General features: G+C 43.9%; 1 protein-coding gene across 1 annotated transcript in view; it reads right to left on the bottom strand.

Annotated features, from left to right (window-relative positions):
- Positions 1-5,298: 5,298 nt before the first annotated feature.
- The window catches only part of LOC308042973 (uncharacterized protein C1orf21), a gene marked incomplete at both ends in the record, with an annotated part of 64,079 nt that continues 44,252 nt past the window's right edge, over positions 5,299-25,125 (bottom strand). Inside the window, 3 exons of the mRNA XM_080348769.1 lie at positions 5,299-5,337; positions 11,288-11,348; positions 15,401-15,477. Of these exons, the coding sequence (XP_080204895.1) occupies positions 5,299-5,337; positions 11,288-11,348; positions 15,401-15,477 (177 nt within the window). The remainder of the gene's footprint in view (positions 5,338-11,287; positions 11,349-15,400; positions 15,478-25,125) is intronic.

Genomic DNA, 25,125 nt, shown 5'->3' on the forward strand with positions numbered 1-25,125 from the left:
ATAAACATTTCCAGCTGGAACGGTCCCTATAAACCATCGTTTGCCTGGGAAAGTTCACCCCAGCTATTAAACCCCAGCGTGGGTGAATTAATCTTTATTAATCCTTTAGTAGAGAGCTGCTGCAATTGCAGAGGCATTTAACCCCAAACTGTGCGAAGCAGCATCTGCGGAGCGTCACCTCTTGTTTCTTTGGGGAGGAGCCGCTGGGTTTTGGGCATGAACCCCAGCCTAGGGCTTTGCTCGGAGGTTTATATGGTTTAGGAAAATTAGCAAAGGTGGCTTCGAAAGGCATAAAGATAAAAAACCAAACACATAAAAGATGTGTAGAAAGGGCAAAAAGGCATTTCTGACACGGGCTGTTTTATGTAACGGGGCACGTGGCTTTTCACGTTTATTTTCAGGCTTGACACGGGGAATGTGATGGCCAGGCAGGGAGCAGCTCTGTTAAATGATGTCAATCTTCGCTGCGCTGGGGTTACAGCATCATAAAAAATTACACGGCTGCTATTTTGGGCAGCAGCTCTCTGCCACTCGGTGAATAAACGCATCTCCCTGTGACTCACTCTGGGGCATTATTAATAGGCACAAAAAGCAGAGTGCCAAAAACCTGAGCGGATCGTGCCGTTCCCACACGTAGCTTTCTAGTTTCTCGCAGCAATTGCACTCCAGAGCTTTGTGTCTCAAATTCTATGCATATCTATATATATAGATACACAGGGAGAATAGGTGTCCGTGAGGATGGTGTTATAGTTGGATTTTACAAAGCAGGTTCACAGTCCCACACGTGTTTGTGACAATGAAGAAGATGAGAAGATGATGATGACCATGATTAAGAAGATAAAGAAGTTGATGATCGTGATGAAGATGAAGAAGAAAATGAAGATGATGATCGTCATGATGAGGATGATGACTCTGCTAGCTTGAAGCTCAAAGCAAGCATTGACATGGATGTTGTGGGTAAAGGTGTGCAGCTAAATTAAATATATATATATATTCCTTTCTAAAGCAAAGACATCAACTTTTTCACTTCTACCAGCTTTCAGATTTTGCAGTTCCCCTGAGCTGGGACTTTTTCTCTTTGACACAACAGCACTGCACTTATCCAGCCTTTTGGATGTTGGACCTCAATGTTTCCTCCCCAACAGTAACACAAATACCATGCCCCTCCAAACCCATCCCTGCGTTCCTTGTCTCCTCTTCCCCAAACGTTTACAGAATGAAACTAAATGAGGAAACATTTTAGCCTGGAAAAGGAGAATTTCCCAGCGGTATCAGGACCCAGAGCAGAGGCCAAAAAGCAGCAACTCTCCATCCTGCTTGTCACGAGGGGTTCTTGCTGGTGAGATGTAAAATGTGAGTATAAAACATGCACGTTGGGCACAAAGGCTGCGTGGCGTTGAGTGTCAGCAGCAACCCGACCCAAAGCTTTGGTGGGACAGAAAAGCCAAGGGTGGTTGGGAATCACCCCCTTTTGTTAAAAGTTTGTATTAAATTTGTTCTGTGGCAGACACAGACATCACCCAGTGGAAGCAGAAGGGCTCGTGTGTCAGCCAAGCCCATCGGTAGTTGAATCACCGCTGACTCCAAAATCGAAGTGGTGGATAATTATTGTTTTATAGACTTGATAAAACTGAAATAGCTGAGAACTGAATGTTTGTCTTCACTCTAATTTTCATACAGTGCCAGCAGTGTCTTCAGAGCTCAACACTTCTCTCTAGTGCTTCAGCTACCCCTTCGCTCTTGCCTCATGGTTCAGATTTGTGCAGAGGAGGTCGGTGCCCACCCAAGTCTGCGTGGGGACGATGGGATGAGGGTGTTTGTGGGGTGAAGGTTTCACCTGCGCAGCCAGGGCTTGGGAAGCGCTGCTGCTCCTGCCGTGCACGAGGGGATGGAGAGGGGCGGTGAGACAGCCCGGGTTCTGCAAGGCCTGTCTGTGGCTGGGGACGAGGTGGGTCTGGGTCTTCTGGGTCTCAGCAGAGAGACTTAAACAAACAAAAAACCCCACAACAACCACACACCAAAACAAAGAAACACCCCTGACTGAATGCACAAGAAGAAATTAATATTAAGTTTTGGATGGAACAGTTTTGGGGCTCGAAGTCCAGTATCACAGACAGGTTCGTACGAGTCAGGAAACAGCAGGATTAGTGGTCAGACAATTAACCAGCTGCCTCGATGATCCTCCTCAAAGGCGTTTTGGCCAGTTTCTCTATTTGCACATCCATCCTCTCCATCTGTCTCTAGAGTTTCCAGGCTGCTCTTCACCCATGATGTCTACAGCACCAGCAAAACCAAACACCGCAGCCTTGTGAGATGAAAGAAGCGCTAAAATACGATTTGGGGTTTCTTTAATTTAGGTGCAGGATCCTGTGAGTCAAGACGTGCGTTGGGTCAAACGCTGCTCTCATAATAATTAAAAAAGATATAAAGGCATCATCTTTTGAGCTCAAAGCGTACGTGTTGCAACAAACAGAACACGGACACAGGCAGTGGCTGAGGGAAGAGGTTGCCAAAACTCCACGAAACCGGGGCGAAAGTGAAATGTGTCCCTGTCCCTGGTTACTAGTGATGGAGACAAAAGTAAGTGCCAATAAAGAGGGTTTTTTTCCCCAGGAATCCCCCTCCAGGTTGAATACATACTAGGAACACTACATCAAATGGTGCCAAATTGATCCTGAGAGCAGCAACGTTCAACCTTGACAACCTCAACCCCCGCAAGCCTTCCTCGTTAGCCGAGTGATGATGACAATGCAGAGATACCAGCAGTTTTCCTTCTCCTCCCACCCTCTTTTCCACCCCACTGAGTATATTTGAGCAGAGAACAGTAACGTGGAGATATGGCTTCAAGGAGACGTGTTTTTAGCTACACTAACCTGCTTATATTATTATAGGTCCTCAGACGCTGCGTATACTTAGACATTTAACATTTGCTCAGACTTTGCAAAGGTGAAAGGTTTAAAAAGCCACGTTCATCTGAGTAAGCTTGTGATCTGCCTGTGGTATGTGCAATGTCTTACAAGGTTTGGTGGGTCCTGTCCCTCTCCCAAATGCTGCAGTCACGTCCCTGCACTTGCTCTTGGCCACGGCTTTTTGCAGCCAGTTGCTGCTCAAGGCTTCAGGTTCGCCTGATTCAACAAGCAAATAAAAAGTTATGTTAATATATACATTAATATCTTAAAACTAATAAGTGACCGAAAGAAACCCCATGTAAAAGGAGGCTGGTGTACTGAAAGACCACGATGTGTCTAACACAGGGTAATACGTACATGAGAAATGAACCGTGTCGCAAAAGGATGGACCCAATTCCATCACTCTCGTACCACCGGCGAAAGCTTTATAAAGCACTTCTGAGATTGCGGGATCAAGCCCCCGGACTCTTTATTAATTAATAGTGTTTAAATAATTGAAACGTGCTCTCCTTAGCGTGCCTACCTGCTGCAGAGCTGACATAAATGATGGAAAAAAAATCCTACGCAACAAGACAGGCTTATCACCTTGAAGAATTCCTAACAGATCAAACCCCGTAGCACTCAGAGATGCCACCAGCCCTCAGAAGGACGATGTGACGGAGGAAGGTGGTGACACCTCGTCTCCAGGGAGGTTGGGATGCTCAGGAAGGGCTGTGTGGTCAAACTAGCTGTTGAAATGCAGCGAGGATTTCGGAGCCATCGATTTTTGACCATCAACAGAATAAAGATGCACATAATGAAACTTGTCACTGAGCTTTTACCCACCTCCCGGGTGGATCCTCCAACCCAAAAGCCAAAGGAAGATCCAGGGCAGGGAAAGAAAGTGAAGAACTTGGATTTGTTTTTCTGCTTATATTCTGGGTATAGCACAGTGTGATGGAAAAAACCCTCACACCCTTCTGCTGTGGACTGTCCAGCCGCACTCGGAGTGAACACCGGACGCAAACTCTTTAGTCAAGAAATGCCCTAATATCTGAGAGATTTTTCAGAAGACACGGGTGATTTTAGAGGAACTCGAAACCCTTATTTTCAGGCGGTCTAGTGAAAAATGGCCAAGGTTAAAGGGCTTTGAGCAGCGTGCCCTGCCCGAGTGTCAGCCACACCAAACGATGCTCTTAACACTATTATATTATATACTATATTATATAAAATTCCACCTACATCACGCACAGCAATGACATCAACGCAACACAGAAACCTGTGACCTGACCAAGTTTTTTCCGCAGTGCACACCTGGCCCTCATACGATGCCAAAGCAGAAAGAAATATTAGCAAAGGCAACAATCTCCTTTGAAATAATAAATACAATAGGTGTATTTTTGTTCTTTTTTTTTTTATATATATATATATACCCATGACAGCGTTTGTTAAAAATATTACATCTGCTTTTGAGAAGGTAATATCCTCTCTGTATAATGTGGAAAAATAAACTCTCCAGGACAAGCAACAGATACCCCTGGTTAGCATGGAGCTGCTTTAAGAGGTCGGATCCGGACTCATCAGCGCGGGGGCTGGTTTTGCCTTCCTTGTCCCCAGACTCTTAAAACATGGTGTTGTAGGAACGGTAAAAGACCAGAATACATAAAAACAGTAAAATGTTTATTTTCTTAGAAAAAAAGAGATTCAAAATGATTGTGATCACACTCCCATCCGTGCTCAGCAAAGCCAATACTGCAAGCTTAGTCCTTGATTAAGATGCCTATTAAATGCAACTCTTTTTCCTCTTAAAATACAGATTCCTGCTCCTGCATCACTTCCAGTATTTCAGTGACAACATGCTTTTAATGGATAACAGCTTCTCAGCTTCTTCCCAGCAGAGAAACAAGGCCTGCCGCGGCAAAACATCCCGTCTCCAAAGCCTGAAATCACCAGCGCTAATTAATCCCTCTGGCCCGAGCGCGGACTGACAGACAGCTCAAGGGTGGTTCTTTAGACGCTCGAACGTTCGCTTGTGGAAGCTTCTGTAAAACACTACCTCACCTGATAGAAAACGGGCCAGAAGCCTCCATTAAATCAGCAACGTCTTTTGTATTAACTTTAAGAGATTTGCTGCGTATCTGGACACAGAAAAAAAGTGAGAGGTTGCGACGAGTTTTAACTAGCAGCAATTAAAAGAACCAAACAAACCAGTTCCTTACGAGTTCTGAGCAATATTCCTCATCTGTTCATTAAGAAACACTGTAACTGAATGGAGCATATAATGTGGAAATGATCTTCTTCTGGTATGTAGTGCTGTTCACTCAAGAAGACTTCCAAAAGGTCTCGACTGGGTTGTCATCGTCTATTTACACAGTAGTTACTGATTCCGGGGCGAGCGGCAGAGCGGGCACTATGTGACGTCCTCCTCTTCTGAACAGTAATCACGACCCTGCACGGAGAAAAGCCACAAGAGAATAAAGTAAATCAAGGGAGCGCTGACTAATAATACCTGTCGGTTCTCTAAATTTAGGAGATTTATGTTCAGAGCTGGGTAGAAACCTTAAAAATAGGGACTGGCGTTTGCACAGCTCCTCCTGCTGTTTCTGGAAGGTTTGCATTAAACCAGGATAGGAGACCCTTTGTAAATAGCATGAATTTTGTCCCCTGCTTTAAATTGCAGGGGGATTTACAAAACTGTTCTATGTAAAGATATACCACTTTGCTGGACACAACCCTAGAGACCCATTGCAAAAACACAAACTCTGAGGCAAAAGCGACGAAGCTGTTTAAACACGAAGGTGTTTAAAAGATGTATAGACAAGGTTCTGAGGGACACGGGGTAGTGCCAGTGGTGGGTTATGGTTGGACTTGATGATCTTTTGTGTCTCTTCCAAGCAAAATGATTCTGGGATTCTATGATTCACGTAATCCTATGGGCAATGCAACTGAGCTGCTGTGCGTAACGCCACCACATCTGATAATCTCAGCAGGAGTTGGACATAGAAGTAAACTGAAATACTGAAATTGCACGTGCACGGTGGCGGAAAGCAGGCCAAGCTTCACAAAACACGGACTTATCTTGTGTTACACCTTCTGTCCCATCCCCACCACAAGACGGAAGGAAGAGGAGAGATGTTTTTATGGTGCGGAGATCAGTTTATTTGGGAGTTTATTTGCTACGGCACATGTTGGGAGCAAGGGCTCCAAAATGTGTCTGCAATTCAAATCCCACCGACGATGCTGGGATTGATGGGGGGTCCACACCACGATGCTTCAGGTGGGGTTAAGCACATACTGGTGTTTAAACACAAGAGAAAGAATATTTAAGCCCTGGAGTAGCTCATGAGCAGGAAGTTAAGCAGATGCTTTAGCATCTTCATGAAGGAGGGCTCGTCGTGAGGTTTCCTCGCACAAATAGGCAGTGAGGGGTATTTATCCTCCTAAAAAGAGAGGGACAGGGAGAAACCACGCCACAAAGAGGCCAAAAAAAGTTACAGTTATTATCTTTCTTTTTAGGCAAAAGCTTTTGCTTGAAGCTGATTCCTTAACTGAATTTTTATCAGCAATAAGGTCAGTGTTTCTTGGGAAGATCGGAGGAAGAATAAAGCCACGTAAATCCATCACGCCGGGGTTTCTCCTTGGTGCTCCTCAGGCAGAATGGCAGGAGAGGGCAGAGAAACAAGGCAGCTTTGGTCCTACTAAACATCTAGTAAAACACACTTTAAAAGGTCAATTTTTGCCCCCCCCTGGTTGTTTCAGAGGACGGTTGATAGATGCTGGAGGAGATGACACCTTGAGTGGTTTGCAGCTGCAATCTCTTGCTGTGCCAGAGATGGGAATTGTCCTGGTGGGGCTGGGCAAAACCTCACTCCAAACGTCCCTTAACAGCCCATAATAGCACGGGCTATTATATTAAATAGGTTTTAACGACTGAGAGCGTAAATGAAAGACACCGAGGAAGATGAGAACAGGAACAGAGATGGGAATTGTCCTGGTGGGGCTGGGCAAAACCTCACTCCAAACGTCCCTTAACAGCCCATAATAGCACGGGCTATTATATTAAATAGGTTTTAACGACTGAGAGCGTAAATGAAAGACATCGAGGAAGATGAGAACAGGAACACGTGCATCCAAGTCCGGGTAATTCCCAAGAAATCCTGTCTTCCTTCCTTCGCAGTTTCAAATTCCGACTTTCAGCCTTTGTAATGTCCACATGTGTGTGAATTTAAGAGAATTTAAAATTAAAAAATAAAAACCCCTATGCTCCTTTCCTGCTGCTTGTACCCAAACCAAAAGTGCTCTTTCCCCTGGTGTCTCCCATCCAGACAGCGCGACAATCCAGGTCCCCCTGCCCGGGTGTGCACCACGGCCGATGACATCCTTTTAGAGAAAAAGGAACAAATAAAAAAAGGAAGAAAGAAAAATAACCACAGGAAAAGCCCCATTGTTGCGGGTGACAGGCCCATAAACCAAACCCCACGCTGCCCGAATGCAGATCATCCCCAGTTCAATGGGCTTTTGTGGAGACGCCGCTTGGCACCGGCATCCTCCTGCAACCCGGCCTGGAGAGGAGGAGGAAGAGGAGGCCGGGGGAGGGAAATGAGCCTTGCCAAGCAGCCCTTTCTTTTGCCGGGGCTGTGGGACACAGTGGTCCCTTTCAGAGGAGGTGGCCAGCACTGGGAAACGTCCCCTCGGCTCCACGGTGGGAAACCCTTGTTTTCCCCATCAATCTGGTTTTGTTTGCAGCGCCCGCAGGAAGAAAACGCCGGGAGGTGGCACTGAATAATTGTATATGCTGTGCTCATTTTTGTCCGTTTCTCATTTCGTGAGAGAAAAATCAATACGGTCACTAAGAGCAATCCACTTCGCTAATGAGTTTTAGCCTAATAATTCCGCCTTTGCATACGTTTCGGTTGGCAACTCCCCCCCGTTTCTCTTTAAATGCGGCACAGGAGGCTGCATTGTGCCTTTCCCCCGCGTTCCGTGCCCGGTTTTACTACAGAGGGGATGGAGCATCTCTGCCGTGGCCTCCAACAACAAACTGGGGAGAGATCCCTGCAACTCTCACGACACCAAATGATCTGTCACCCCAAAGCAACATCCCCCGTGGTCACAGAAACACGATGTCCCGGGCTCAGGGGATCCACAGGAGCGATCACAGTAAAGCATCTTCATGTGCTATGACGTTGCTTGCATCTCATTTTTTTTCCCCATGAGCACATTTGCATTGTGGTTATTTTCTATAAACCACCGTAGCCACGTATGATGATGGAACTGGTGATGATTTCCTCTGGTACAGCTCACCTGGATTGTTTGTTTGTTTGTTTTATAAACCCCAAAGCCAAGATGTGTTTCTCCTCTAGGGGTACAAGCCCCCGATATAATCCTAGAAGTTCAATTATATTATCAACCTCAGCCTTGGCAGTTTTTCCTACAGCGAGACAGCCGCCTGCACACTGTGTCATAACCTACAGTAAAAATACACACTTCAAGGAGATAGATGATTTCTAATAATTCCTTCACTGCTCTGTACTCAGAGAAAGCAGTTGCTTTTCAGACCATTTTCCATGATAGCCATCGTCAGGATGTTTTCACTAGCAGGCGCTAAATGGGGTTAATTTTCCACATTCAGCACTGTTATATGTCAGTTTTTAATTTTGCTTTTATTTCATGTTTTCATGCAAGTGCTGGTGGGACAGGGCCCCTTCAAATCTGAGCCATCTTGTTCATTTAATGAGATTTCTTCTTGGGGTCAGGTGGAGTTTGCACGCAGTCCTGGACAATCAAGGCCCAAATATAAGTCGAGATGTAGGAAAAAGAAAAACCCAAAGGCTGGACAATTTTTAGGGGAGACATGGTAATTCTGCTGTGTTTCACAGCAATTCTTTGTGAATCCATACACAACATCTGCCTAAATTAGTCCTTGCTCTGTTAGAGTATGGAGAGGCCAGATAACTCATTTATTTGCCAGAACGCCAATACAAACAGCCTAATTTTGCTCGCGCTTCTCGCTGCCACCAGGACACATTTCTATCTTCTTAACTGGAGACGGCATTTCAAAACCTGATTAATCACTATGTGATGAGTACAGCGACTTTCCCCATCCCACCTGCGGCTGGTCGTGCCCATTTCTCTTCTTCTTAGATTCATCCAGCTGCTGCGTTCGCTTTAGGAGGGATGTGTCAGTCGCTCTCTGTTGCTCTTTCACTTCGCAAAGTTGTATTAATATTTCTGCCTTCACTGAATCACTTCTAGTTCTGACCCACGTCTTTCTAATTTGCTCTGGAGGGGGCTCTCTCCTCCAGCATAATTGCTGCTGTTGCCTGTTGCTCATCCTCTACTGGAATATATTTCTGTGATTTCAGGCAATGATGCTGTAGCAAGGTGGGGGGGTTTGTCTCTTCTCCCAAATAACAAGGGAAAGGATGAGAGGAAATGGCTTCAAGTTGCACCAAGGGAGGTTTTTCTGGTTTCTACCTTGGGGTGGCATTTGCAGGAGGCGGCTCAGTTTTGTTGTGCCCACACCCCCATTTCTGCAGATGATTCCAAGCTGCTCGCTGAATTAATTTGTTTAATTGTCTGACTGCTGCCCTCCATTTCCCCAGAGAAGGGACTCAAAACGCTATTTAGGGATCAAACAAAACCCCTCAGATGTTCCAATCTTTTTGGCCCTTGTGGCGGATACCTAGAAAAACAATGTATTGAGGGCAAAGATTAATTAAAAAACCCCAAACTTCTCTTAGGAAGAATATTTCCTCAGGCACAGGAGGTCCCCAGGGAGAGCAAATCCCACGTTCAGCTGCGCATTAACTGCTGCCAATCCCATCAGCTGTCAGCAGCTTGAAATGCATGGGAGCTGTCTTCCTCTCTTTGGCAGATAAAACTGTGTATTTTCCTCTAAACAGGTAATCTCCTGATCTAGAAGCTTAATTAGTACACAAGCCCTGGAGAACACCTGCAGCATCTGAGAGCACAGTCCAAGCAGCGAGGAGACACGATCGACTGCGTCTGGACGCGGCAGCTGGTGAACGAAGGGTATTACTTGTCCTGAAACAAATCTCAAACCCACAATCTAACCTCGGTTCATCATTAGATACAGCCATCAGATGGCCTGCTCTGCAGATACGATAGATCTTCGGAAAATCCATTCCGCTGGCGATTCTGTGTTTGGAAGGTGACCAAGTCCAGGAATAGTGTCTCAATATTTATAGGTTGGATGCATTTATTCAAGGGAGACGTATAGATATGTACCAATTCCACTTTTAAATGCATATCGGTTAACTAAAATCTTACTTCTGTGAAACAGTGGAGCAGAAACACTCTTCCCAGGGATCTTCAAACTCATCCTCACTTCTGTTCTTCCCCTTTATTTAACTTTTTGCTTTCATGAAATACTTTTTTTCAGAGCAGCATAACCAATTTGTTGCTATGGACAAATAAGAGGCTCACCCACTGTCGCACTCCCAACTCCTAAGACCAGAAGTGTCAGCAAAAATGGCAAAAATTCAGAATCATCCAATAAAAATTTCCCTCCTACTGCGCAACCTGACACCTCAGTTTGGGAGTACAAATCACTTTAATCCAACTGGGGAAGGAAATTTTTAATATCAGCTATTAAACAAGATATACCACCCCAAAACATGAAGTGTAAAGAGTATCTTGGTAAGCAAACATCAGGTCAAGGTATAAGGAAAGGTTGAGATCTAGACTTGATCCAAACAGCCCGTTTAATTGCTCAAGTCTCAGTTTCCCGTCTATGTTGTGGTACAGTCACTCACTACTATCTCACAAAGAACTGGGATTCTCATTTAAAAGACTTGGGAAATACATGAAAGCTGCTATGAAGACAATGAAATATGCAAAGAACTATTAACCCTCTTCTTCAAACCATCTCCAGCACATCATGTTACGCAGCGCAGGCCCCGAGGTGAGGTTATCTATACATACAGCCACACTATCCTTTGGACCCAGGAGCTATTTTGAAGAGATTCAGCACAAAATAAGAAGGGTATCCCAGATACTACCAGCATTCGGACTCCAGTTGTCTCCCACAGAGGTTAAATGAAAGATCAAACCCCTAAGGGCAACGACCCCCACTTCGCTCTGCTGCCTCATCCAATATTTTACATACATCCTGAGCATTTGCATTGAATCCACTCGCCATCCATCCCAGCCTGGTGATGTTTCCACAAAACAAAGGTTTATTTTCTTGATTTTTTTGTCTTCTTTGTCCTTAAACTATCTACCCAAGGAGTGGTGAGGGGGATCTCAGACCAGAGCCCCTCCAAGAACTGGAGAACTTGGAGCACCGCAGCAGGCAGGTTGTCCACCCCGTGGAGCCGCGACACCTCCGTGTCCACCCCAAGTGAAAAACGTACGTTTGCTTTTTTGTTTCTCACCTTTTCGATTTTTTCATCGAGCATTCTGAAGAATTCTTGTTGGCTTTCGGAGATGTGCATGCTGAAAGGCAAAGCGAGAGCATCATTACTGACGGGGTTTGTTCCATTTTAAATAGCAATACCGCAGCTCAGAGTTGCTGAGGGACCCAGCTGAAGGTTTTTACCGCTGTGAAAAATAAATCACTTTACACAGTGACTACAATGGCAATTTTTTTAACATTTTTGTGGTTTGCCCACAGAAAACAATTATTGCATTTGGTCTTGCGTTCTACCTAGGACCCACGTGCATCCAGAAGAGATTATTCCCTTTTCCAGGCAGATTACAGAAACCTAATAGCCGACTACCCTTCCCTGGGCCAGTGAGAGTCCCCTGTGCTGGGGGAGAAGGTTTTCCAAGCCTGCCAACCTCAGCACCACCAAATGAGATGCCTATGATGTGAGGTTAAAGCCTTGCTCTGCAAGATCTACCTCCCCCATGGGTGGTCCCTGCTGCTCCCTGAGCAGACCCAGCAGATTATTCACTTCAATTAATTCTGCAGCACCAAGAGACGGAGGGGTTAGTGATAAGATTGTGAAGAGGGCTGGAAAATACTCTTCAATTGCTGTCTGCAAAATGCTGATGGTAGCACAAGACCCTTCCCCAAGGTAAAAATGCAGGAAGGTTGGACACAAAGGAAAGGATGAGGAGACAAAGACGAGGATGCGTGGCAGAGAGTATTTGGGGTATATGTGCTTTATTTATTAGGGGATGGTAAGAGCCTCCTTCCTGAAATAACAATATCCCTCTGGGAAGGTGAGCAGGAGCATCCTCTGGAGAAAAGCACCAGGGACTCAGCGCGGGACAAAGGAAAATGAAGGATGGACACTGGTGTCAGCGTTAACAATGATGCCAAATGGTTAGAAGGACACACAGCTCTCGGAGATTTTCTCCGATGGTAAAAGCTAGTTTGGCTTATTGAATTCCCAGCCCAGGCTCCTCTTCCTCACGACGAGCCTCTCTGCTGTCATGAGTTAATACCGCTCCCAAGTGCCCCAAAACACACTGTGCTTTCCTACAAAGCTCCGCATTCACACTTCACAAGCTATTGGGAGGAACATATACAATGAGTTGCTTATACTGGATGTAAATGAAGGCTCAGTTCCGAGGAGAAGGTCTCAGAAGTGGCGTTAAAACCTAAAGCTGGTGATTCAGGAGAGGGAACAATGTGCCTTTCAGGGGCTGTGCGAGGTTTTGTCCCCAGGTGTCTGCCTGTCCCTTGTGTTCCCACCTCCACCTGAAATGGGGAAAAAAACGCTTGTTTGGGGCAGCTGAGCATATTCAGGTGTCCTGGAAAAGGGCTTTACCCCTTCTGGGTAGCACTAGAAACATATTCTTTCCTTTGCAACACCATATAGATCTAATTTCTAACCAAATTAGATGATACTGCAGTGACTTACCCCAAACATAATTTATAGGGAGGCTAAAGGAAAGAAGGGTGGGAGGGGAAGGAGTATTGTGTTGCCAGATACATGAAAAGTCCTATTGGAACTCCTAAAGAACTTCCAGGCCATGATCTTCAGAAAAGTGTGCCCGGGCAGTAAACTTGCCCTATGATTTAGAGATGTGACACACACACACAGACGCTGACACAGTGTGTATTTCGAGGAGCTGTGTGAAATTGTAAAATCCATGGCAGGGCGGGGAACTGGCAGAGTTAATGAAGAACTGGAAGAGTCAGAAAACCATTGAATCCAAGCAGAGTTCTTGGGTATCCCTCCAGAATTTTCCCGAATAGAAACTTGGATTTAATTTTCCTTGTATGAAACACATCAGAAGGCACGACAACACATTCTTAGATGTTTCACGGCAGGTCAATGAAACACAATTTGCCAATTTGCCAAAACACAGAACAGCTCTGCTGGGAGGACAGGCTGAGAGAGCTGGGGTGTTCAGCTGGAGAAGAGAAGCTCTGAGGAGACCTTATTGCAACCTATCTGGACTTAAAACGGGCCGAGAAGAAAGATAGGGACAGACTTTTGAGCAGGGCCTGTTGTGACAGGACAAGAGGTGATGGTTTAAACTAAAGGAGGGAGATTCAGGCTGGACATGAGGAAGAAATTGTTGGCCCTGAGGGTGGTGAGAGCCTGGCCCAGGTTGGCCAGAGAGGTGGTGGATGAACCATCCCTGGAGACATCCCAGGCCAGGCTGGACGGGGCTCTGAGCAACCTGAGCTGGTGAAGATGTCCCTGCTCATGGCAGGGGGGACTGGGGGAGCTTTGAAGGCCCCTTCAACTCAAACCATTCTGTGATTCTGTGATTTAGCAGGGTAAAAATAGTATAAAATACCACTTATTTCATTTTATGCTTCAGGTGGGAAGAGCAAGGACCAAACCCCTGACCTCTGCCAAAGAGCCCCATACCTGGCTCCCTGTGTACACCGATTTTAGAGTCCAGGGCTCTAGATGTAAAAATCTAAACCCTCCTATAAATAGGAAGAGCCCTCCCAATCTTACTTTTACAGCTGACATTTTAAAACTTCCTCCATGGTATGCAAACCTACAATTTGTTACCTAGTTCATGTTTTGTTCTGAAATAACACCTGGTCTACAAGAACAGTCCTATAACACTTATTCAATGATTTATATATCGATTTCTGCTCTTTTGGCTAAGTAGCCCATTTCCAAGAAATGCCAACACCCAGTCAGTATTGTCATGGTTTTCAGATGATAAACCTTAAGAAAAATAAAAAGCACATGAAAATAGGTATTTGCTGACTTGGTGACTGGCAACTCAAACACATATAGCCACTTTACAAACAGAAATCCAGCGGTACGTTGGGTAAATGGCAGAGGCTCACGCAAACAGAGGAGGTTTTACCCAGCAATGCAGTGTTAGATTCTGTAACTCTCCGAGAAGTTGCCTTATTTCTGCAGGACTGTGATAGAAACATTCACCTCTGCCAATGGGATGTCTTTAGGTTTTTCAGTCAGTTCTGATTTCTGTGGGGACTTTAAAAAGCAGAGTTTGATGCAAAAATGTGCGACCCCACGCAGTCCATCTGCCTTGGATGCACCAGAAGAGGTGACCCACCAAAAGAAACTGCCCTTTTTTAGCCCAGGCTGATTAGTCTCTTGTTAGAGCATCTTAAATACACCTCTGACCCTCCTGGGAAGGACCCAGCCACAATAACGAAGCAGAGCTTTGCTGAACTGTGGTTTTGCCTCCACCTCCCTACCGTGAACTTCTTTGCAATTACATCTGAATCACTCAATTTTCCCTCTTGAAAGGAGGCTGAATAATATTGTCAGTCGATGAGGAAATCACTGAAGTTTCCAGACTTGAAACCGTGTACAACGCACTTGATATGCAGCAAGTTCAAGTTAATAAGTGACCTGAAGGCACGGCATAAAGAGCAGCATTCCCGCTATTGTTCAAAACCCAGCAGCAAAGCGTTATCACTTCTTCGTTAAGAACCTGATATACGGCTCCGTGTAATCTGCTATTTTCAATCCAATTAGTGATTAAAATGTAACAGTGATTTAGATAAGAATCGAGCTACTAATACCAATAACCAGTGTGTCACAGGAGTTGAACATTTTATGGCATATGTAACAGGGAACAGCACAGAACTACGAGCAAAGGATGGAGAAACTCAGCTACACAACAACCCTCATTTTAAGAAACAACTTGACCACTTTAAATAGAAGTTGTTTAGCACTCCTAATCCCAGGCAGTACAGCTGCTAACCTAAGCCAAAAGCAAGCAAAAACTTGACCTGGGAACTTATTTAGGAACACTAGCGCATATATAATTTTGTTTATGTGTAAGTTATATGGAAAGCTGAGCGTGGCAAACCTACAGACACAGCAAGGTGCATCTCACACGTTTATTTATTTATTAATAAGCCCTGCATCCCAGTCAAGTAAAGCAGAGGATGCTGCAGGCACAAGTGCTGCCCGGCTGTGTCATTGGTACAGGGGCACAGGTGACCGTACCTATTTTATTTAAGCTGGGTTTGGTTTTAGGGCTGTTGGAACCACCCATTGTTTTTTGCTAAGTAATAACTGAGAATCTCACAGATACTGCTTTAATCCGTGTAGATTTGTATTACAATAAAAAAAAAATCAACTTACTTTGCTCTGGGTTGATGTACTAATCCCGGGACCTCTTTATTAGATTTAAGTCTTACATTTGAACTGGCACTTTTTTCCTGAAACACACAAAAAAACCACACAACAGAGATACCATCAGTATTTAGGAAGCACACAAAGTGCGACAGGCGTTTGTCATCACGGTGTCACGCTCCGCGGGGTGCAGGCTCTTCTACCTGTACAACAATGAGAAAAGCTCATCAAAAACAAAATTAAAGGCAACACGATTGATGCAATGACCCTGGATGGGAGAGAAAAGAGTTTAGTTGAGAGCCAGCGCTTCACGGAAACAATTTATCCCGGTGCCAAACGCTTCTATAAACCAAAGCTCAGTGCACACACGTATCTCTTGTCTGCAAAATCCCTTAGGACATGACCCCTTCCAGATCTTCCCAGCCCTATGTATTTGGGAAAGCTGCTGGTGCAGATGGATGAGTCGAGTCCAATCTTACAGATCACCCGCTCCACAAATCCATCTCAATTTCTCAGGCACGTCATGCCCATGACAATTTAAGAAATGCAAACCTAAGAATTAGTGCCGTCGTGGGTAATTTTGGTGGGTTTGTTTTGTCTTACTTAGTCTTTGAATGTCTGAATCACACAACATGATTTTTAAGAGGGCTACTAAATCACTGAATTTAAAGAAAAAGAGGCTGTCTAGCGGTTAATCTTTTAATGAATAATTCTACAAGGGCTGTAAACATCAACTGCCTCAGCATATTTAACACTGTTTAATGCATATCTTTTAATCCTCCTAAACAGACAGCGGTGCCTTGCATGAAAATCACAGTGAGAGTGCAACGAGCCTTTCTTCCAAGCCTTAACAAACGTCGGCATGTGGGTGTTCCATCCCACAGCCACCGCCTGCCCACGGTCCCACCGTGTCACATCAAAGCAGCAGAACGGAAGACAAACCCACGCATTTTCAAAGCATCTTCTAGTTTTAACAGTGTTAACCGAGGATGACTATGGATGTGCATGTTGCATGTGTACATGTACATAGTCATACCTGAGCTTCCACCTGGTTGTCCAGCCTGGAGAAGAGAAGCTCCGGGGACACCTTACTGTGGCTCTTCCGTACTTAAAAGGGGCCGATAAGAAAGATGGGGACAGACTTTTGAGCAGGGCCTGTTGCAACAGGACAAGGGGTGATGGTTTAAACTAAAGGAGGGGGATTCAGGCTGGACATGAGGAAGAAATTGTTGTCCCTGAGGGTGGTGAGAGCCTGGCCCAGGTTGCCCAGAGAGGTGGTGGATGAACCATCCCTGGAGACATCCCAGGCCAGGCTGGACGGGGCTCTGAGCAACCTGAGCTGGTGAAGATGTCCCTGCTTGTGGCAGGGGGGGCACTGGGGGAGCTTTGGAGGTCCCTTCGCACCCATAGATTCTATGACTGATACCGCTCATATGAGTTGATGTGTGAGCTGCAACCGTCAAGCAAACTCATACACGACTGTGAAGCAAAATAAAGAGAAGGACAAGTCTCATGGTGAAGACACCACAACCAGGTATCAGCTAAATCCCAACCTCACACACCAGGTGAGACTTTATCCTCAAATCTGCTCCACCAGTCGGTTTGCCACAACGCAGAGGCAGAAACCAGGAAGGGGCTGCACTGCACATCTGGAACGACACATCTGGATGGTCCGGCAGCAATAACACCTGACCACCTACTGCAAGGCACGGTGAATTTTTGCTCTCTGTCTCTGCACACCATCATCCCACAGACACACGTTTCCCCATCAAAAAATAGCTGCGAATCCATTGCCCCAGTTAAAAGGGAATGGATGCTCCGATTTGCAGCTCCCGCGTTGGGAGCTGCGGTGAATCACGGCAGCGCAAACCCGGCTTCCCAACCGCGCTTGCCGTTTGGCCTCAGTGCAGCTGGAATCGGCTCCAATCCCAGCCTAAAGAAACTTCTGCCACTTAGGAACAAATAGAAAAACACCAGAAAAATATAAATTGCCTTCTCTCTGTGGGTCTCAGTTAATATTCAGAATATTAACTGACTTGCACAGGAAATAAAATTCTAGTTCACTTGACTTCAAGATCCCAAAGTTTACTCTTTCCCTCCTACTCCTTCTGATAATTAACACACCTCAATTATCTATTACTTACAATTCTCCTACTTAAGCAGAGACTATGTCACCTTCTCCATCTGTTGCTCAGCAGGAACCAGCAGAAAAAGAGGAGTTCAGAGAAAAATAAAACCCAACCAGGTCTCAAATTGGCTCTTTGCTTTGTTTTTAGCTATTATTTACGACACTGATATTTCATTACACTGACCGAAATATTTGCTTTGATAAAAATAGATATTCAAAAAGAATTCTTCCAAATACAAACAAATAGATTTTTTTTCCCAGTTGCTTTGAAGACAAATTGACTAATCAGAAATTAATGGTTTGGATTCTAATATCAAGCTTACAAAAAAACCCCAAAATGCTTTAACGCAGTCAGATTCCTCTTCCAGGCTGAACTGAGTTTGGTGGAAGGGTCACATCTTTCAGTTTAACCTCATTTTCTCCCTTATTTAACATTAAATAAAGTTACCATGCACCAGCAGAACTGCAACTGCTTTTAGAGTCTTAATATGTCGCAAATGGAAATTAAGACACAAAAGCTTTGTTTTAATCTAGCTCTGCTTATAAGGATTATTTAAAGTAAATACAGTAAATGATGCTTAACACCACGAGCTTAAAAACAAACGTGCCAGGATGCTGTACTCGGATAGCAGCATTAGCCAGTCTATAGTAAAAAGGTAAATAGTGGACATTTTACTTCCCACTATTTTGCAATTAATCATTATCAAGGTAAAGCTGTCGTCCAATCAAGGTGATTTCATTTGATAGATTCATTAATTACGGTTAATTCCTTCATAAAGGATGCAGCGTATCAGAATTTCGGGGCATTAACAGATGGCGGTGACTCTGCTGCCAGATGCTATTAGCACAGCAAGGGCCACTACTGCCATTATCATTAGATATCTGTCAACATTGCCCTCGATGCCTCCCCTCTTACAAATCCATTTCTAGGGACACGTGGACTTCATTTGAAGTATTTTTTTGCTTTTCTTCATAAAACTGCCATACATAGACCCAGGTAAGCTGCTAATAGTCTTCCCAACTCTCCTAACAAGCACAGGGCTTAATAGAAAAGGGCTGACTTTTAAGAGATGCTTCCATAACCAAGACCATGTTTTATGAATTTTATGTTATTTACACTTTACATTATTTTATGTATTTTTAAATTGATTAAATTGACCAGGAGGGAATCAAATAAAGACTGTAGCAGCAATTCTACTACCTAATCTAATGGCTAGTTTTCATTACTTACACTCCTATTTTGGTCTTTGTTTTTCCTCTGAAGTTACAATAATTACACAAATATATAACCAAATATACAACCCCCCATAAAACAGTAAAACTTAGTGTAAGTAAAATGGGGTTCTTAGTTTCAAGTCTGTTTTTTGTTTAATATAGAAAAGGCTGAAGTATCCAACTTGGAGCCACCGATCTTTGAAGGTGGCACGTTCCCCCACATTAGGATCTTTTTTGAGATTAGTTTGTCTTTGTAGATTTGCTACTAAAATATATCTAGGTTGAGAGAAAGACCAAAGGTCTCTCCAGATGGCGATCACGTTTTGCTCAATATTGGTAGTTTACAGCTAGTCAAATATTTATAAAATAACATTCCTGATTTATATCAAGATGAAACTGTTTTCTGGAGCCAGGTAACTCACCATTCAAAATATTTAGGTGAAAAATGAAGTTGAGTTTCCTTGCTTTATACACACGTATCTATTTTTTATATTACCATTTGGCAGAAAGAAAGCTTCTTTCTCCTTGCTCCGGCTACCTCAAAGCAAAACCATCCGAGAATGTTATTTAAGGTAACTTTGTAAGGAAGAGGCAAATCAAGCATTGAAAAATCTCAGATGCTGGTCAAAGAAGATGATTGTTCTTGGATTCAGTTTCATCAGAGGAATCACATAATCACTGCCACAATGTGTATATATTCAGAAGGGATCTAGGGCACATGCACGCAAAGAGAGGCAAAGAAAGAGATGCTCACGGTGAGAAGACACCCAAGAAATACGTTATCATCACAGTCATTAGAAGGACCTTCTACCTTGCCAAAATCAAGTCTTAAAGCAACCCTCTACCAGCGAAGGTCACGAGAAGAGCCAATATTGGAACAAAGCCCCCTGAGCTCTCCAATACAACTCCCAGGCGGCTGCAACCATGGATGTGATCACGTCAACCCCTGAAGACACAACTGTGACACAAGTCAGTGAGGTCTAACACTCCATTACTGATGCCCATCTTGCCCCAGGCTCCTAGAAAATGTTGTTTGTGAACCACCATGGGCACTCAATTTTAAGGTGCACCTTGTAACCGAGGCACCTGAGGCAACGATGTTGTTCTGCTTGTCCATCTGACCTGGTGTTGCCAATCTGATGCCTTCCTCTTCAGAATGAAGACTTCAAAGTACAGCTGTTATTTGTGGAGTTGAATGAAGCCTGAGGTTGTATTTAGTAAGAAAATCTTAGTCTTAAATGGGATATTTTAATAAATACCACTGCTGTGTCAGGCCAAAATTTCCTCAACTAAGAATGAAGGATTTGCCCATGATGCTTTACTCCTATAAATATCTCCATCCTTGGACCAGATAACTTCCAGAAGTCCCTCCCAGCCTCAACCAGCCTGTGATTCTGAGATAAAGCATCTTTCTTAATAAATTGAACACTGGAAAAAAGGATTTTGAGTAGGATGGTTGAGTTCTGTACCCAAGTAACAGAGCAAAGACTGAAGCCTGAAGACTTCATGCCCAAATTGTGGCCACTCAGGCCCGAAAGGGGAAGCAGAAGCTGACAAACAGCCCTGGCGTTATTTTGGAAAAAACATTAGATTTTGCAAACCCAGCCAACATGACATGGTGAGACTGCAGTGACATTGGGAGTGTAACCAACGTTTGACAGAGGAAAATTCTGCCTGTTCATCAGAGGTCCATGGTTTTCTCCAATTTGTCCCAGAGAGCAAGGCTCGTCCTGAAATGAGCTGCTTAATCAAGCTCCTCTTTCCTGGTTATTACTGGGAAATTTTGCTGTAGCAACTCTAGCTCCTGAAATGCAATATGGAAAAGCAGGATTCAGAAAGCACGAAACAATTAAAAATCACTCAAAAGAGAAAGGGGTAAATCCTGAGCAGCTTTCTACACCCCACCAGAAAGGCATCCATAGGCTGCAATCTGACAGACTAGATAACGCTGCTTTTAGTGTTTATTCTGCAGCCGTACATGCACACACCAATGCATCTTGTTCAGTGAGACCTGGCTTTAAGTCAACGAGAGTCTTTCAATCGAGCGCATGGTGGCTTGCAGCCAGGCCTTCAAAACAAAAAAGAGAAATGCTTGTTGTGCCTGTACAAAATAAATACAAGATCCTTCACCAGGCTCGATAAAGAAACCAACACAGGAATTCAGGGCAAGCGCGAGTGAGGACAAAATTATGCCAGAATATGGATTACAAGTCCAGATCTCGGCCCCTCAGTTCCAACAGGACAGGGAACTGCTGGAAAGAGTCCAGCGCAGCCACCAAGATGCTGCAGGGAGTGGAGCATCTCCCGTGTGAGGAAAGGCTGAGGGAGCTGGGGCTCTGGAGCTGGACAAGAGGACACTGAGGGGGGACTCATTCATGGGGATCAATATGGAAAGGGGGAGTGTCAGGAGGATGGAGCCAGGCTCTTCTGGTGACACCCAGTGACAGGACAAGGGGCAATGGGTGCAAACTGGAACACAGGAGGTTCCACTTAAATTTGAGAAGAAACTTGTTCCCGGTGAGGGTGTCAGAGCCTGGCCCAGGCTGCCCAGGGGGGTTGTGGAGTCTCCTTCTGTGCAGACATTCCAACCCGCCTGGACACCTTCCTGTGTAACCTCATCTGGGTGTTCCTGCTCCATGGGGGGATTGCACTGGATGGGCTTTCCAGGGCCCTTCCAACCCCTCACATTCTGACATGCTGTGATTCTGACAAGGAAACCAGGTGAATTTGGAGAACAAGAAAAAAAGAAAACAATGGGTACTCACTGAGAACATGCTACAAACTCTCAGAGCAGTTAAAACGGAGCTTAATTTAATTTAATTTTTAAAAATTTAATATTATTTCCTTTTTTTTTTTTCCAAGGGAGAAAGCAAACAACCTCTCCACAGTCTGTCCAGAGGCAGGGAAACAAACTTGCTCTGTCTGCAGGTTTGGATCCATTTCAGCTCTTGCCCAACATATTGCGCTCCAAGAACATCCAATCTGAGGTACCTGATTTCTGTTCAGGTTGTCACTTGGCCTTTTTTTTCCTCTTGGATCATCTGTTTGCATATTTGGCTGCAATCAGTGCAGTACCTAATTAGCAGCTGTGGTTTTTAAGTGCTTTTGAGAAGTTAAAAACTGAGGCGGGAGGATTATTAAGAACATCTAACATGCCCATTACACTCATCTCTAGCTGCAGGATCTCAAAAAAATCTGAAAAATTCAACCAGAAGCGTAAAGTTCGGGAAAAAAAGGGAAAAAAATAAAGAAAGGAAGAGGAAAAAGTTCCCTCTGGAGACTGTTGCAGGACTTCTGCAGTATCTAAATATTGTTCGTCCTCAGTCAAAGTTATTGGTCTTTGAGTTTTGACTAAGAACGTCAAAAGAAAGGCAATTTCCGGCACTAAAGGGTTTTCAAATGTCATTAATATTTACTAAATCTAATAGCTACAACTTTTAAAACATCTCCTTTTCAACTCCTCCTCCCTCCCAGTCAATATTAGAAAGTCTGGACTCATTGTGGCTACAGTAATTCCAATTAATTCTGCCAAGTAACCAAATACCATGTAAGCTGTAGATGAACTGAAATGTAGACACGGAAGCAGATTGCGTGAAGACGGGAAATTAAGGCAGGTAAATAGATGAAATTACAAATAAGGCCCATAAATGATAAATAAGTATGACCAATAAATCCTCCAGGGAATCTCTGGCCTGCACTTTGCCATTCTGTTCGCTTTCAAGGCTCTGCTGTTGTGTCAGCCCACGCGTTTGAATCCTCTCCTTTCTATACAGGTTGTGACACCAAGTTCCACAGAAATAAATATATATATGTATTTTATCTCAATGATCTTCTTCCTTCAGTAGGAGTCTTACCCATGCAAGAAAACTTGGCATTTCCCAGCGAATGGGAAGCAGAGGAAGGGACACATCTCCAAGGTTTCCAGCGGGAACCAACTTCAAAATGAAGTTGAGGAACATCCCCTTAAAAGCAACTTTTGCAAGAGGCTGAAAACTGTCCCTCACAGTTACATACACCAGAAATAAGAGTGACGCGGGATTGCTTGAGGGCAATATTCAGAAAGACTGCAAATAAAATGCTGTGGGCAGAAAGAAGACCTGCCCTCCAACTTCATTAATATACCAGACCTTTAATGGCTTTGGTACATTAGAGTGGCTGAGAGGTTTATCTAGCAAATAAAAAATAGATGGATAAAAGTGAAAAACTGCATTACTGATAACTTACAAGCCTGGACTGACTCTTGAGGAAACTTCAGAGGTTTTAGGGCACCTGGCAACAAAAGGCACAACAAACCTTGCTCTATTGCAGGTATATCACTCTCATGGATTGTACAGCCACCCTGGATAACAAAGCCTGGCTCAGAAATTAACTTCCTGCCTATTAAGCCTGTGTTGTCAATTATTTTCTCGCTCAACAAGCTTTTACAAAAATAGAGCTATTTATAGTAAATGTGTGTATAACTCAGGTTATCGCTACGGCAATTCTTGCAGAGCTTTTTATTGGGATGGTTTTGAAGAGCTTTATGCCCTCCGGACAGAGGTGAGATGACATATCTAGAGAATGAGATGTGCTGTGTTTCATGGATTTTTAATAGCTGGGCCTAAAATTTCAGCAACTACAGGGTTTTTTGGAATGCAGGTTTTCTAAAGGTAAAACTGAACCTTTTTTTGGAAAACTAATTCCCTGAGAGATGCCTCCATGTCAGGCACATGCAAGCGAAGCCTCCTGAGATCCTCCTGCAGCATCAAAACCAGCCGAGACTGATGACCAATATCCCCATGTGCACATACTCACTGCCTTAATACTAAGTTATAGATTTTAGGTTGGGCTCATTGAAAAGACGGTGACCAAACAGGCACTTTGAGGTGGTGCTAAAAGTAACACTTGCTTCCCTTTCTCTGCAAGACAACAGCAGGTTGATGGTGTTTCCTCTTGTGGAGTCCGCAGTTACACTGGTCACCGGCTTTTCTTTGCAAACGGTGGGTTTGAGTAGTTTATTACACTTTTCTTATTACATCCAAGCAGTTCTGTAAAGCGCACTGAGATCCTCCTAGATGTTAGGACAATGTCCCATTAGTCCAATCCTATGGGGAATTTTGTGGGATACATGTGAGATATTTCTCCCCATCTTGTTCAAACCAGAGATTTACAAAGGATGGGAGAAAGCAGTGAGAGAAAAAGTCCTTCTGTGTTTGTCATTCACAATTAAAACCGAACTAATTAGAAAACACAGTGCAAATGAAAAGACACAGTTAAGCCAAATGTAAAAAGAATAAAATGGTAGCAAGAAATGTTGATCGAGGTAATCCTGAGAAGTGAGATGACAGAAAACTGAGAGTACCACTACTCATCAATACAAATACACGAAGGTTTTGGGCATTGGGAGCCTAAAGGGATGTGTCTCAGGTATAACACAATGGTGTAAATACAACAACCATCTCCACATGTCCCACGAACAGACGGGCACAGAATCGTGTGTCCCATGTGCAGAGCTGCGTGGCCAATGAAGGAAAAACACCCCATATTTATGTATGTTCCAAAGCAGCAAGAATTCCCTACTATAAGCTCTCATTCTCCCAGCATTGTCCAAGGCTCGGATTTTCAGATTGTTGGTAGATTGCAATTATGTAAATGCCATCGCTGGGAGATATTTCCTATGTCTGTATTTTGCTCCTCTCGGCATCTGTTTTATTTGCATTAATCCTCAAATTTGCACAAGGCGCAAGATTTAAGACCCAAGAGAATGAAGTTACAGTTCTCACTACAAGACAAATTCCAGCAAGTGTGGGAAAAATGTATATTTGAAAGGACATAATAGTTTGAATATTATTAAATATGACATGTACTATGATGCACATGAGCGGTATTATGGCTGCAGGAGGAGACTTAAATCTGATTTATGTATTTTGTACCAACTTTTCATCATTTTGGTTAGCTGTTACTTTTGAATAGTAGAAAAAATTACTATTATTTCATATATTACACATAGAACGTAGCAGCCTGCTCACTCACTGAGTTTCCAGTCCTAAGATGAATAAGCATGGATTTTGTCTGGATTCTCCATCCAAACAAATTTATCGGAGAGTGTAATACTGAGAATGGATATCATATACATCAGAATGAAAGACAATCATAAATGTAATTGAGTAATTGAGGGTGGGTTTTTAAGTGCTTATCTCCTCTACATTTCCTTGGAACAAGAACAGAGAAATAAGCATGTCTCCTCAGTGTTAGCAAAAAGAGGCACCAATAAGTAAACATATTCCATCAAGGATGGATAAAAATAGCTTTGGATGCTCAAGACGCTGCAGATATTTGAGCCAACACTGGGTGAAGAACTAGCTTAAAATCCAGTTACAGACCTCAAAATACCAATGTCCAACACATATTT

The sequence above is a fragment of the Nesoenas mayeri genome, assembly GCF_963082525.1.
Source record: "Nesoenas mayeri genome assembly, chromosome: 8".
Classification (NCBI taxonomy): Eukaryota; Metazoa; Chordata; class Aves; order Columbiformes; family Columbidae; genus Nesoenas; species Nesoenas mayeri.